A 15,186-nucleotide genomic window follows, 5' to 3' on the forward strand; every position below is an offset into this window, starting at 1 on the left:
GACACAGAATCAGAAACAGGCTCCAGGCTCTGAGCCATCAGCCCAGAGCCTGACGCGGGGCTCGAACTTCACAGACCGTGAGATCGTGACCTGGCTGAAGTCGGACGCTTAACCGACTGCGCCACCCAGGCGCCCCCTTTTCTCTCTTTTTTAAAATAGCAGACACCATTTCTGCTTTGTAAACACAAATCCTTTAGTAAGAAGCATTGCTGGTTTTTGTTTTGTTTTTTTAGGTTAAGAAAAGGCAGATGTGTAAGTCATATTGTCCAAATAGAGGTTCGGTTCCTGTTAAATGATTTCATATCCAGCTTTTAATTAAAATAAATTTGAATTTTTTTTTTTAAACGTTTATTTATTTTTGAGACAGAGAGAGACAGAGCATGAACAGGGGAGGGTCAGAGAGAGGGAGACACAGAATCTGAAACAGGCTCCAGGCTCTGAGCCGTCAGCACAGAGCCCGACGCGGGGCTCGAACTCACGGACCGCGAGATCATGACCTGAGCCGAAGTCGGACGCTTAACCAACTGAGCCACCCAGGCGCCCCAATAAATTTGAATTTTGAAGCATCGCTTGATAATAGCATATACACGGTGGCATTTGCTTAAAGAAAATAAGTTACCCTGGATAGTTTTAGTTGTCCGTTCTCGGATACCTATAAAGTAAAACCTGTATTTCTGATACTTTGTCTTAGGACCTATTAAAGGTTTCATTAGTAAGTAGATACAGATATAGATATATATTCATTCTTCATGGAGAATAGAAGATGCCGTATAGATCCCAAGAGTGGTTTCCCACCTACATTCTATTCTAAGTACTGTGCTGCCTTTTTAAAAAGTGACTTTGAAGAAGTATTTTGTATCGTTTGCATCAGTTTTCACTGTAACTGATACTAGGAAAGATTAATATAAATTCAGCATGAGCGTTTTCATAGTACAATTACTTGGATTCAGATCCTTCCTGCCATTGTCTGTATGAGACTAAGCACGTTACCTTGAGAACTGTCTTGTTTCTTCATCTGTAAAATTGCATCTTATGGCTGTTGTTGGAAGTTAACAGTGACACGTATATGGCCCCTGGCAAGTGGTGGTGCTGCCCTGCTTTTTTTCCTGAATGGCAGAGTAATGCAGATATTCTGTGAAAATGGAGACTTGAGAAGGATATAACAATCATGTATTAAATGTACCTCTGGAAAACGAATCAGATTGACTCATGCTTACTTGTACTGCATTGTGGCAGTGAAAACAACTCTAGGCCTTGAGTGAGTCAAACACTGGTCACAGTAAATTCGGCATGTAGTAGGTGTCTTCAGTTCAAAGCCACATAATGGCTGCCCAGATTTTAGAACTCAACAGCCTATTAATTATGCTGTGTGTGACATGTGCTGCCGTAGAGGAAGCCCAGGGCACCGTGGAAAAGCAGAGGAGGCGTGCGGGAACTCAACTCAGGCTTGCGTGCTGTGCGGGCGAAAATCCAAGAGACACTGCTCTGAATCCCTGAAAGACTGTAGTTTTAAACCTAAAGCGTGTCTAGCCCTCTGGGGTGTCAGCATCCCTTTTCTCTTGGCTTCCTTGTGTCTGTTGTGGTATTTCTGAAGCCATTACCAAAACCATTGCTAGCCGGCCAGATTCACATTCTTGAATTATTGAAGGCTAACGCTGGTAACAGCTGTTTCTGTACTTTTATCGTATCTTATCAAATCACTATCAGGACTAAATTCCTTGTTCCATTTGATGTTGAACTCAGTTTTGTATATGAGACTTAACTTATGTGAAAAGAATTCTGTAAGTCATAAAAATGAGTTGTTTGTTGCTGTGGCTGTAATGTACGCGAGTGAATGTATGTGCCAAAAAAAAAAAAAAATGACAAGCTTTGCTGGGTTTTCTGTGTCTCTTGCCGGTTGTCCTTTCTGCTCTCTCTTCATCATGTTCACTTTCTCTCATCCTTTAAACAGCAGTCCTGGTTTTGCATGGCGTGTTGGGTGAGGCTGGACCCGAGCAAGGATGAGTTAGAAGTGTGAAGTCAGCCCAGGAGACCCCAAACCTCTGGCCCCTCTTGAAACTTTTTCAGTAGATTGGGATACTCTTGGGCTCTAATTAGGACATTGATCATATTTAACAGCCAGCAACAAGATTGGGCTTTTTATAACAGAAAGTTGACCTTAATAACCTATTCTCTACTTGCTGTTCTCATTGCCATTTTCCTGTCCCCTAGTCCTTGTAACAGTTGTATAATTTACTTGGTTGATACATTTACCTGAGAAATTGGCCTCGAGGCACAAAGAAGCTTACCTGATACCGACTTTAAACAGGTTTGGGGTCCAATAATTATTGTTAGACTCTAATTCAATCTCACCCAAGTAGTATTTTTTTTAAGTTTCTATAGAATTTGGTAGCAAATGGCTTATCTTTAGCTCTCTTTAAAATGTAAAGTCTGCTAACATTTTGAGCCCTTTTGGTTTTCCTTCAGTTGGTAGTTTCGGAGTAACAGTGCAGTGGATAGATTGGTAACTTTTTTTTTTTTTTTTTTTTTTTAAGGAGGAAATCCAGGATTGTAGGCTACATCTAATGGGGGGAATCAGGAATTAGTGTGTTTCATAGTACAATATTTATTGATGCATTTATGCATACAAAAAGAGTAAATGTGCAATGGGAAAAAATGGATGTTCAGTAAGCACCGAACTGAATGCTTACCATAGCAGTGAACAGGAAAAATGGTCTCTTCTCATCTAGCTTATAGTCCAATGGAACAAATAAATACAAATGTAACAAGTATACAGTCAAGTATAATGATGGTGTAAAACCATGTTTCCGTAGACGGGGGAGCTGACCTCCGAATTGTCTGTGTAAGTTCTTTTTCATCAAGCTGAGATGTGTAGGATAATTTATAACTAAAGTTGATAATTATAGCTGTATTTTAGGTTTAAGGTCTAAAGAATATATTAGGTAATTTCTTCTTTGTCAAAACATCTAAGTATAATCATAATTTTTCTCCAGTTGCTATAAAATTGCACACAATCTATCTTCCAAAGTCTTAGGATAATATACTTATTAAAATTCATAATGTAATTACCCAAGCTTTTATTATATAAGTTCTTCATAGCAGTTGAATGGTTTTCTAATTATTCCTGAAATGGCATCCAAACATTCTTGATCTATGGAGCCCTTCATTTTCTTCATCCATGTTCCATGAAGTGTAAATGTTTTTAAAATGAGACACAATGTTGGCATCAAAGCTAACTTTTAAATTATGGTGAATAACATGTTATTTGAGAGTATGACTTTTTATGGTATGTTTTAAGAGCTGTCTCCTGATACGACATTAGATGATCCACCGAGAGGAATTTTATACAGTAGCCAACTACCGTCAGAGAAAAACCATTGAAAACATTGAGAGAAGTAAGTTTAGATATCTCTCGCCCCCACTATCACTAAATAATGAGAAACAACAAAACATATGGCCCCAAATTTCAGTCAGTGAGGAAAGGCACAGAGTGTCGTCAGGGAGGTGATGATGTCATGGAAATGCTGCCGAAAGTCCTCTCTGATGAGGAAATATCTGAGGCCATCCCTGAAGAATCCGAAGAAAAAGCCGTCCGGTGGAGAGTTGGCCGTTCTGAGTCGGTAGCCCTGTTTTTGGCGAAGAGCTCGGCATGTTTGAAGGAAACCAGGGAAGCTGGGGCATACCGATCGTGGCGGGGCGGGGGGTGGGGGGGGACGGCACACAGATGAGGTTGGAGAGAGGCAGTGAGAAAGAGCATCACTTGAAGAGCACCGGGGAGCTGTTGGGAGGGTTTAAAACACGGCGGTGACTTGCTCGGTCAGATCGACAGCTTTGGAAAGTCCCTCTGGCCTCTGTGTAGAGGAGCACTCGAGGGAGAGGCAGGGTAGGGAGAGTGGTAGAGGGCGGCAGGCTGGGTGAGAGCTGGTGGCGACAGACAGGGCCGGGCCCGGCAGTGGGAGTGCAGAGAAGCAGCGTGGGTGCAGACAAAACTTGAAGGTGGAAAGTGCCCAAGTCACGGATGGTTTGGATCGAAGGAGTGGCAGGGGAGAGTGATGGGGGAGAAGAACAGATCACATGCCTCCCAGGTTTCTGACCCGGGGGCTGGCATCCATTTCTGAAGATGGGGAAGATGGTGAGACGGTACAGGGCACGGGAGAGACTGGAGACGTGCTCAACTCGAGAGTGTTGGTGCGACAGAATGGAAGTGCTGAGAAGGAAGTTGAGAGCCACACTGCCGTCTTCAAGAGCACGTTGGAATCAGAAACGTGAGTTTGGGAGACCGCAACATGCCAAGTGGCTATAGCCCTCATGAAAGATCACACCGTTTAGGAAGAGACGCGGAGAGGAGAGGCGTCCCGGCCTTAGCCCTCGGGAAACACAGGCTCTGGAGGTCAGCGGGAGGAAGAACATGCGCGGCGGACAGAAAGGTCAGCGAGGGAGCCGAGAGGAGCATTCACACACTCGTGCGGCGCGGAAGCCAGCAGAGCTGCACGTAGGTGTTGACAGTTGGAGTAAAAGGAGAATAGAGACGTGACTTTTGGCGACGTAGTGGTTACCAGAGACCCTGATGCAGCCGGAAAGGAGACAGAGGTGTAGAGGCAAGTTGATTTGATGCGGAAAGCGAGGTAATTCACGTGTCAGTAAATTCAGCAGAGCCATTCACTGAGCTTGAGGGTAGGTTAATTACAAGTGAGACAAGTGCCTCCCTTGTGTGGTTTTTCTCAAAATACTGTTAGTGCATTAATTATCTGCTCCCCAAAGGGTAGTCAGGCTCTTCTTTTGGTTGATTACTTAAATTCCTGGTGGTAGTTTTATGTGATTAATAGGCTACCGCTTGTTTGATAATATTCTAGAAACCTGGTAAGTAATGTGTTACTTAAGTTTGGGTCCTTTAATTGGTACAAGTTACAGTGCGCATTATCGAATTACCTAATTCAAAATAGGTTCTTTATTTATTGTTTGACATTTGTTTTGTGTTTTTCTTTAAAATGTTATCTTTGTGGAGTAGGCATTTTTTTATGCTAATGAGCGACTTCATCAGATTAGTTCAGGTTATTGCTGAATGTGGTTATTAAAAAGTAAAATGTCTTACTTTCATTTTAACTGTTTTAATAAGATACTGTTTCTTGTATAAATAATCAAGTATCTTAGGCATTTTAATTTGCAAATTTAGGACAATTTGCTTTAACATTTTTCACTGTACAATTTAGTCCCTTGGATTTACGTAATGGAAGGATAATAGCCCTCTAAATACAAATAAAAGCCAAAACCACAACCAGTGGTCACACTGGCAGGAAGAAGTCAGATGCTAGGATTATACTGGTATTTGCATATTAAGATGGCAACCTAATTTTCCGCAATTTAAAGCGAATGTATCTGTTGATTTCTCATGTTCTGAGTTTTTTTTTTTTTTTTTTTTTTTTTTTTGCCTACTGGTTTGGTTGTTTATAGCCAAAGGTGTACATAACATCCTTTAAGGTTATTTCTCTTTCCCAGTAGAGTGATAGTTGTTAGAAGAAAATAATCCCTGAATAGTTTCTTATAGTGTTAACTCTTAGAATTTAACTGACTTTTATTTATATTTTGGATCTATAGTTGAAGTTCATGAGTCAACGTCAGTGTCATATAAACCTTAATTTCTAGTAGGTTTCATTGTGCTGATGTTTCAACCAGAATAAAATATTTAATGTAAATTGTAGCTGCAAACATTGAAGTAAAAAGTCACTGCAAGTGATAAGCTTATTTTCCCTACCTTGAAGCAATTTGTCCTAAATTTCCATACGTCTGCATTTGTTTCTGCTGTTCTAAAATTCCTCAGTTGCTGGCTTTGACCTTTTACGTTGCTGAGTTTTATACATCTATTTTCTCACCTGCCGTATCCTAGGGGGCTTGGAGTACCCATAATACAGTGAGCCCACCTTCCTGGTCCCCAGACATTTCAGAAGGTCGGGAAATTTTTAAACCCAGGCAGCTTCCTGGCAGTGCCATTTGGAGCATCAAAGTGGTAAATAAAATTGCATTTACATTCATGTATCATTTCTTTCTGGCTGGTTTCATCCAAGTAGAAGTTAAGAATTAAACCTTTCCTTTCTAGATAAATAGTTCAGATTACAGGGCCACTGTTTGAATCTAAAAATTTTAGTGTAAAGAATCAACATGCTTGCACTTAAAAAAATCTGGATTAGGAGGAAATTAAATTGCAATTTGACGTGACTGGTTTTAAGTGTGAATTTTTAATAACTGCTTTTTATGGTTGCTTCCTTTTATGTTGTAATTACCAGTGTTTCTGTGGGGGAAAATGCTTGTCACATAGGCTATAAAGTAATTAAGGACTTGCTCATTCATGATAATCATAAAATTTTGTTGCTTAGAAAAGAACAAAAGCAAACTACATTAATCTATTGTGTGCTAATGGAGAAGAAATACCAGAATCGGAGCAGATTTCACTGTCTGCGTTAATAACCTCAAAATTATAGGGCCTCTTTTTCATGTCATTGATGGAGGACTCTCCTAGTTCTTGAAGTAAGTTATGTAGTCGGATGCATTTTAGAGGGTAAAAAATTAATGTGAAAAGCTAAAATACTTTACCACCTAGAGAAGATAATTTTCTTCATCTTGTATATTTAATGTGATTCTGGAATTAGGCTGTTTAATTTAGACTAATCACGGAATTCAAAGGAGTTCTAGATTCCACTTTCTTATTTCTGTCACCGTTAGAACTATTTTTCAACCCACTCTGATATCATGTAATGTGTCGAGAGTAGAGATAGTTGTTTGAACACCATAAAAGATATTTTGACAGTTTTGTAGCAAATACCACAAATTTTCACCTGTATCTTTAGATGCTAGGGAAAAATAGATTGCTATAATCCTGATTTAATAATTGACTTAAAAAAATCTTTTATGCTTATCAACAACAAAACCATCCAATTCAGCCCTCCCTTAGCCCTTGTTCAAAGAAGCGCAAGAGATCTAAAGGCAGAGCAGCTTAAGATAACAAGGAGAGGCAGTTTGAAGTTGACTGTATTTATTAACACGGAAGGGAAAAAAATACCACCCCCCTTTTTGTTCATGTGTATCTGTTTTGTGCTTACAATATAACCATAAATTATCACCTTGGAAACTACGCAGCCAAATAGGTAATGAGTTCAGCATTTCAAACGACAGTACAAACGATATCAATTTAAAATGTGACATATTATTTAACGTTTTATGGAAAAAATATCAGGATGTTCCTATTTTAATACTTTTAAATATATATAATGTTGTAAGTATGTGTTGATGTCAGGCTTTTTCAGGTAGAATAAACAAGAAAACAACAATAACAAAAACAACCCCGGTATTTATTTGTGAAAATATCAGAGTTTAACCTGTTTTCCCATAGAGTATTTTTGTGTGTTAGGTAAAAATTCAGATCAGTTATTTTATTTACATTTCAAGTGATTATTATCCGGATGAGTTAAAACAAACTTTTTACCTTGTTACCCGCTTTTGTCCTCTAAACACTGTGGTAGAGTGAGGCCCCCTGTTCAGTTCATACAGACAGCTATGGAATAGGGAAATGGACAATTTTAATGGCAGGGAAAGTACTGCTGTGTTGTCGCAGAAATCAGCCGTGATGCAGTTTAGCAGTGGAGACTACTGGTTAACATTGCGGACGCTGGAGCCAGAGTTGCTAGCTCTAGACTTTTGACCAATTTGCTTTTAATCCCTCAGTGCTTTTCTCTAAAGTGGGGGTAATAAGACAGCACTGACCTTGTGAGACAGTGGGGAGCAAAAAGTGCTTAGAGCGGATGTGTAGTAAGTACTCCGTACATGCAGCTCTTCGAAGCTCTAGTGACGGAGAGAACCTTCAGCAAGACAGTCTTTCCTTATCCTTGCTGTCTATTGAATACCAGTTGCATGGGGTTGTGGCTGTCGAGCCACCTAGGACTTAGGATTAGGAGGTGGGAAAACACTGCCAGAGTTTGCTGATGCAGACAGAGCATTCACGACAGACGCAGCGTCTGATTCTAAGGTTGTAGGCGTTGGATGCTTATGTTTTTAAGTTGCATAATACGTGTTGAAAGATAAAAATAAGCCTGGTCTCTTAATATTTATCATCTGATCAGAATAAGAGCAAAGCAAGTATTGTGTAGCCTTTAATAAACTGTTTTATCTCACATTGGATTTTAAAATTCTTTGGGACTTTTGCAGAGTGCTGATTTTTCCTTGTCTGTTGTGTAGGGCCGTGGGTCGGGATTTCCGGGGAAGCGGAGACCTCGTGGTGCAGGACTGTCAGGACGAGGCGGCAGAGGCAGGTCAAAATTGAAAAGTGGAATCGGAGCAGTTGTGTTACCTGGGGTAAGTCTCACTTCCGTTACCTTTAAAAAAAAAATTTTTTTTTAATGTTGATTAGACAGAGACAGGGCAGGAGTTGGGGAGGGGCAGAGAGAGAGGGAGACACAGAATCCCAAGCAGGCTCCAGGCTCCGAGCTGTCAGCACAGAGCCCGACGCGGGGCTCGCACCCACGAACTGCGAGATCATGACCTGAGCCGAAGTCGGACGCTTAACCGACTGAGCCACCCAGGAGCCCCCCATTACCTTTTCTGTCATCCTTCATATGTTGACAGATTATGAAAATTTTTGTAAAATTATTAGTTTGTAAGAGTCACATGAATAAGCCAAAATTTTTATTTTACTCTATCCCTACTCTTTTTTTTCCAGCACCTCTGGTCAGGTTTTCTTTTTAAATTTTCATTAATATTTTCCATCCTTTTTCTCTTTTTTTACCTCCCTCTTTGACACTGATCCTTCTATGCCAACCGTTCCTAAAAACCTGTATGTAATATATTTGCTATTTGCTCCTTTATTTTTAATAAGAGCAAACTCCTGTTAAATTACCGAGTTTATTTAAAAAAACTTTATTATATCGGTGTTTTAAGTTTTTTATCGTAATGTGGCTTACAGAAGAAACTAGCAGTGTTGCAGATTAGTACATAACTCTAAAAATGTTGAAAATTTTATGAGTATCTTTGATATTTTTTAAGATTTATAATTATTTGCTCCTTGGCATGTATATCAGGCATTATTTAAATGTGGATTCAAGAAATCTATAATTGGCAAATAGTGGCAAATATTTCATGTAGTAACTTTACTATTTTACCAGAATCCTACTTTTAAAAGTCTGATTGTTCTTTTACGTTCAGGAGACACGCAGGTGGTTCAGTTTGTGCCACAGTTTATGTGACTTCTGTTCACCTATTAAAGGATGTTATGCTTGCTTCCATTTTTTTTGGCTATTAAAAACAGAACTAAAAGAAACCCCCAAAAACAAACCTGCTATGAACTTTTATGCTTAAGTCTACATGTGGGTGTATGTGTTATTTTCCCATGAGTAAATACCTACAGATGGGATGGCCAGATACACAGTAGGTGCTGTATGCTTAGATTTTTAGGAAAACACTGCTTTTCAATTTGGGTGTGACATTTTATGTTTGCAAGAGTGCGTGAGATTCCTGCCAGAGCCTCCATATACTTACCTGTACTTGGTATGGTTCGTCTTCTTTTTTAGGTGCTTATTTATATATTTCTTTGACACAGTCCCTCATCGGATTTTTAGTTCATTTTAAAAATATGAAATTTTTTGACTTACTGAGTTTTGAGTTTTCTTTATGTATTCTGGACACAAGTTCTTTACCATGTATATGATTTGCAAATATTTTCTTTATTTTGTGATTTGTCTTTTCATTTTCTTAGCTGTTTGGAACAGCAAATGTTTTAATTGTGATGAAGTCCCGGTTATTAATTTTTTTCTTTTATGATCATACTTTTGGTGTCTGAGAAATAATTGGATAATGCAAGATTACAAACATACTCAGTTATTTCTTCTAGAAGTATTATGGTTTTAGGTGGTGCATTTAGATATATGGTCCAATTTGAGTTAATTTTTATGTATGGAATGAACATGGACCAAAGTTCTTTTTTTTGCATAAACTGAATGACTATCCAAGTATTTTAGCATCATTTCTCTGAATTGCCTTTGCATCATTCTTAAAAATTAGTTTTATCTGGGACACCTTGGTGGCTCAGTCGGTTAAGCTTTCAACTTCGGCTCAGGTCGTGATCTCGCGGTCCGTGAGTTCGAGCCCCACCTCGGTCACTGTGCTGACAGTTCAGAGCCTGAAGGCTGTTTCTGATTCTGTGTCCGTGCCCCCCCCCCCCCCCCCCCCCAGTCTCTCTCTCTGTCTCTCTCTGTCTCTCTCTGTGTCTCTCTCTCTCTGCCCTTGCCCCGCTCGTGCTCGGTCTTTCTCTTTCTCTCAAAAATAACTGAAAATTTTAAAACAAAAGTTTTATCTGTATTTCTATGGATCTCACTTTGGAATCTCTGTGCTGTACCATTGATCCATTTCTATCTTCAGGCCAGTACTACAACTTTAGGCCAATCATACTTTAACTTTATAACCACTGTTGAAAAATCAAAAATGGTCAGTCTTCCATCTTTTTACTTTTTCAAAGTTGCTTTGGCCGTTCTAAATCCTTTATGTTTTTTTACTTTCTTTGAGTTTGTTTATTTTGGGAAAGAGAGAGTGTGCATGTAAGCAAGTGGGGGAGGGGCAGAGAAAGAGAATCCCAAGCAGGCTGTACCCCCAGTGCGGAGCCCCACATGGGGCTTGATCCCACGACTGTGAGATCTTGACCTGGGCCAAAACCAAGAGCCAGATGCTCCACCAACTGAGCCATCCAGGCACCCCAATATCCTTCCTGTTTCTGTATGAATTTTACACTTGGCCTGTCAGTTTCTACAAATAAGCCTCTAGGATCTTGACTGGGTTTGCATTTAAACTCTGGATCAAGTTGGGGAGCTTGACATTTTAGCTGTGAAGGGTCTTCAACCCATGAACATTGTGTTTCTCTCCATTTCTTTAGGTCTTTTTAAAGTTCTCTTAGTGATGGTCTTTAGTTTACAACATAAATGTCTTTTTTCATCATTTCCACATTTCTTGTGTTATTGTAAATGGCAGTGTTGTCTTAATTTCAAATTGTAGTTGTCAGTTGCTAGTATCCAGAAATAACTCATTTTTGTGCATTGATTTTGTATCAGAACTCCATTATTATATATAGTTGCTTATTTGTAGAACCCAACGGATTTTCTACCCTTAGGATCATGTTGTCTGCAAATAAGGTTTTATTTCTGTTTAATCTGGATGGTTTCACTTCTTTTCTTTATTGCATTTGCTGTAACCTTCAATGCAGTGTTAGGTAGAAGTGTTAAGATAACCTTGTCTTCTTTTTGAACTTGAGGAGAGAAAGCATTTAGCCTTACATCATTGAGTATGGTGTTAGCTCTAGTTTTGTCTTATTTTTTTTAATAAACATCCTAAGTCAGTTTGAGGAAGCTCTTTTCTATTCATAAGTTGCTGAAATGTTTTTCTTTTAACCAAGTGTAGATGTTGGGTTTTGTCAACATTTTTTCTACATTTATAGAAATAATCCTATGGCGTGTTTATTGATATGGTGAGTTATATTGATTGGCTTTTTTGTATGCTAAAGAAGTCTTGTCTTCTTGGGATAAACTCCACTTGGTCATGATGTTTTATCTTTTTCATATTATTGGATTCAAATGGCTAAAACTTTAAGACTTTTTATGTCTTCTGTTCATGACAGTATCGGTTTATTTTCTTATAATTTCTTTGGTTTTGGTATTGGCATAAAGCTGGCTTCCTTGAGTGAATTGCGAAATAGAGTCTTCAGTTTTCTGGACAAGTTGTGTATTGGAAACATTCTTGTATTATTTATAAAGTCATCAGTGAAGCCATTTTGGCCTCGAGTTTTCTTTGTGACAAGATTTTTTTTTAAGTTTTTTTTTGAATCACCTGGTGCTTACGATGACAAGTTCACTCCTTAATCCACATCACCTATGTCACCCATACCCCACCAAACTCCCCTCTGGTAACCATCAGTTTGTTCTGTATAGTTAAGAGTCTGTTTCTTAGTTTGTCTGTTTTGTTTTTTCCTCTTTGCTCATTTGTTTTGTTTCTTAGATTCCACATATGAGTGAAATCATATGGGATTTGTCTTTCTCTGACTTACTTCACTCAGCATTACACTCTCTAGCTCCATCCATGTTGTTGCAAATGGCAGGATTTCATTCTTTTTTATGGCTGAATAATATTGGGGTGTGTGTGTGTGTGTGTGTATTACATCTTTTCTTTTTTTTTTTTTTTTTTGGTTTTGAGATGGAGGGAGAGAGAGGGAGAATCCCAAGCAGGCTTTGCAATGTCAGTGCAGAGTTTATCGTAGAACTCAAATTCATGAACCTTGAGATTATGACCTGAGCCAAAATCAAGAGTCGGATACTTAACTGACAGAGCCACACAGGTGCCCCTATACCGCATCTTCGATCACATCTTCATCAATCGATGGACACTTGGGCTGCTTCCGTATCTTGGCTATTGTCAAAGCTGCAATAAACATAGGGGTGCGTGTATCCCTTTGAATTAGTATTCTTGTATTTTTGGGGCAAATACCCAGCAGTTTGGTTGCTGGATCATAGGGTAGTTCGATTTTTAACTTTTTGCAGAACCTCCATACTGTTTACTACAGTGGCTGCACCAGTTTGCATTCCCACTAACCATGCAGAAGGGTTCCTTTTTCTCCCCAACACCTGTTGTTTCTTGTGTTTTTGATTTTGACAGATTTGCATTTCCCTGATGGTAAGTGGTGACGAGCATCTTTTCACATGTCTATCTGGGTGTCTTCTTTGTTCTGTGTTGGCTATCTGGGTGTTTTCTTTGGAAAAATGGCTGTTTGTGTCTTCTGCCTATTTTTTAATTGGATTGTCTTTTAGGTGTTGAATTGTATCAGTTTTTTATTTATTTTGGATACTAACTCATTATCAAATATGTCATTTGCAAATACATATATCTTTTCCCATTCCATAGGTTGCCTTTTATTTTTTGTTGATTGTTTCCTTTGGTGTGCAGAAGCTTTTTATTTTGGGGGAGCCTGCGTGGATTAGTGCGTTAATAAGCATCCAATTTTGGCTCAGGTCATGATCTCGCAGTTTGTGAATTTGAGCCCCACATCAGGCTCTGAACTGTCAGCTTAGAGCCTGGAGCCTGCTTCGGATTCTGGGTCTCCCTCTCTCTCTGCCCCTCCCCCACTCATGCTTGCGCACGTGCGCATGCGCGCTCTCTCTCTCTCTCTCTCTCTCTCTGTCTCTCAAAAACGAATAAACGTTTTTTTTTTTTTAAAAGCTTTTTATTTGATGTAGTCCCATTAATTTATTGTTTCATTTGCCTCAAAGGGCCTGTCTAGAAAAATGTTGCTATGGTTGATGTCAGAGATACTACTGTCTATGCTCTTTTCTAAGATTTTTAAGGTTTCAGGCCTTAAATTTAGATCCATGTTGAATTTATTTTTGTGTATTGTGTAAGAAAGTGGTACAGTTTAATTTTTTTGCATAGTGCTATCCAGTTTTCCCAATAAGATTTGTTGAAGAGATTGCCTTTTTCTGTCATCATGAAAGATTTTTAACTACATATTCAATTTCTTTGGTAGGTATAGGGCTATTTAGTTAGGTAATCTATTTCTTCTTGTATGAATTTGTCTTTCAAAGAATTTGCCCATTTAAAGTAAGTTGACAAATCTATTGGCCAGTTATCCTTTTAATATCTGTAGAATCTGTAGTGGTGTCACCTTCCTCATTCCCAGTATTGGTGATTTATGTCTTCTCTCTTTTTTCTTGATTGGTCTTGCTGTAGGTTTATCAATTTTATTGATTCTGAGCCAGCCTTTGCTTTCATTAATTTTTCTTTCTTTCTTTTTTTTTTTTTTTTTTTTGTTTCCTTCTGTTTTCCATTCCATTGATTTCTACTCTGATCTTTACTGTTTTCTTCCTCTCACTTTGACTGTTTTGCTCTGTTTTTGGTTTGCTTTTTATGTTCCTGCTTAGAACCCACTTGTGAGGTTTAGGTTAGAGCTTTCTTTTTTCTTAAGCTTATATCTGTGGTCCAGGCAAATAAAACTGTCACCTTTAGGACAAATCAGACTAATATGTATATAGGCAGTACGTACTCTCTCAGAGATTGCCTTCTTTACCCTTGTGGTAGGTTTTATATATCTAGTAGTTTAAAGGTCATGAAATAATGTATAAAAATAAAACAGTCGGTCATTAAGCTACATGATACTGTTTTCCTTCTTACATGTACAATTGCTGTTTAAAAAAATCTTGATTTTTCAGCACTTAGCATTTAAATATGCTCTTTGGATCTAGGGGATATGGCAGCTTTCTGTACAGATTTCATTTCTGATTCATTTCAGACTGGGAATACTATAGTCCATCCTTATTTTTTATTCCAAATAAAAGCATTCTCTGGTTAATTTTCCCTTTGAAAATAATAACATGTTATCATTTCTTTGAGCCTACTCACTGGGTATCATTCAATTATAAAACCTATTTTGTTTTCTGTTTTGGAAATGGGGATGTAAAAATGGATACTTTTAATTTCAGTATACTTCTGTTTACTATATTTTAGCTATTACCACAGTTATATATTTTAATATTCTCAATGTATTGTTAGTCTTGTGGGTGAATTACTGGTAACTTCACTTTTAGTGGACATTTAATTATTACTAATGGGATGATTATTTTACTTTAAGAGCCCTCTTGTTTGACTTGCTACAATCTTAAATTGCTAATTTTGAGATACATATTGTTTAATATATTAAAAACAATTAAAACATACTGATCGATCAAAGTTATCCGTACCATCACTGCCTCTTTGGTCTTGATTTTCCTCCTTTTACCAGTTTCGTGAATTTACGTATTTGGTTGATCCGTATGGAATTGCCAATCTTCAACCATTTTCAATCTGGAAAAACAGCAATTTCTTATGATTCATCCTACTGTGTATATGTGCCAGTGGACCACATGCAATTACTTTGCATGGTGCCCTACCTCACATACTATTCTGCAGCTTATTTTTCCACTCAGCTGTGTGCCTGGTGGTTTGTTTATTTGTTTTTTGATGGAAATTGAAACAAATTTCTACCACTATTTTTTAAATGCTGCATAATTTTCCAGTTTGGATTTGCCATGGTTTTAGTAGTTCGCTAGTGATGACTATATTTAGGTTGCCTACAGTTTTCCCTTATAGTGTAGTTTAGACTATAAATTGCGTTTGTGACTGATTCTATAATAA

The 15,186-nt window shown here is 38.3% G+C and overlaps 1 protein-coding gene across 18 annotated transcripts in view; it reads left to right on the plus strand.

Annotated features, from left to right (window-relative positions):
• KMT2C (lysine methyltransferase 2C) overlaps positions 1 to 15,186 on the plus strand; it is a 285,986-nt gene that overhangs the window by 186,462 nt on the left and 84,338 nt on the right. For 17 of the 18 annotated variants that reach the window (XM_058723731.1, XM_058723732.1, XM_058723734.1 and 14 more), the window contains 2 exons: positions 5,885 to 6,004; positions 8,227 to 8,343. In XM_058723731.1, coding sequence (XP_058579714.1) covers positions 5,885 to 6,004; positions 8,227 to 8,343 — 237 coding nt within the window. The remainder of the gene's footprint in view (positions 1 to 5,884; positions 6,005 to 8,226; positions 8,344 to 15,186) is intronic. The other variant, XM_058723724.1, reaches the window with a different exon arrangement.

Source organism: Neofelis nebulosa, chromosome 4 (genome assembly GCF_028018385.1).
Source record: "Neofelis nebulosa isolate mNeoNeb1 chromosome 4, mNeoNeb1.pri, whole genome shotgun sequence".
NCBI classification, from domain to species: Eukaryota; Metazoa; Chordata; class Mammalia; order Carnivora; family Felidae; genus Neofelis; species Neofelis nebulosa.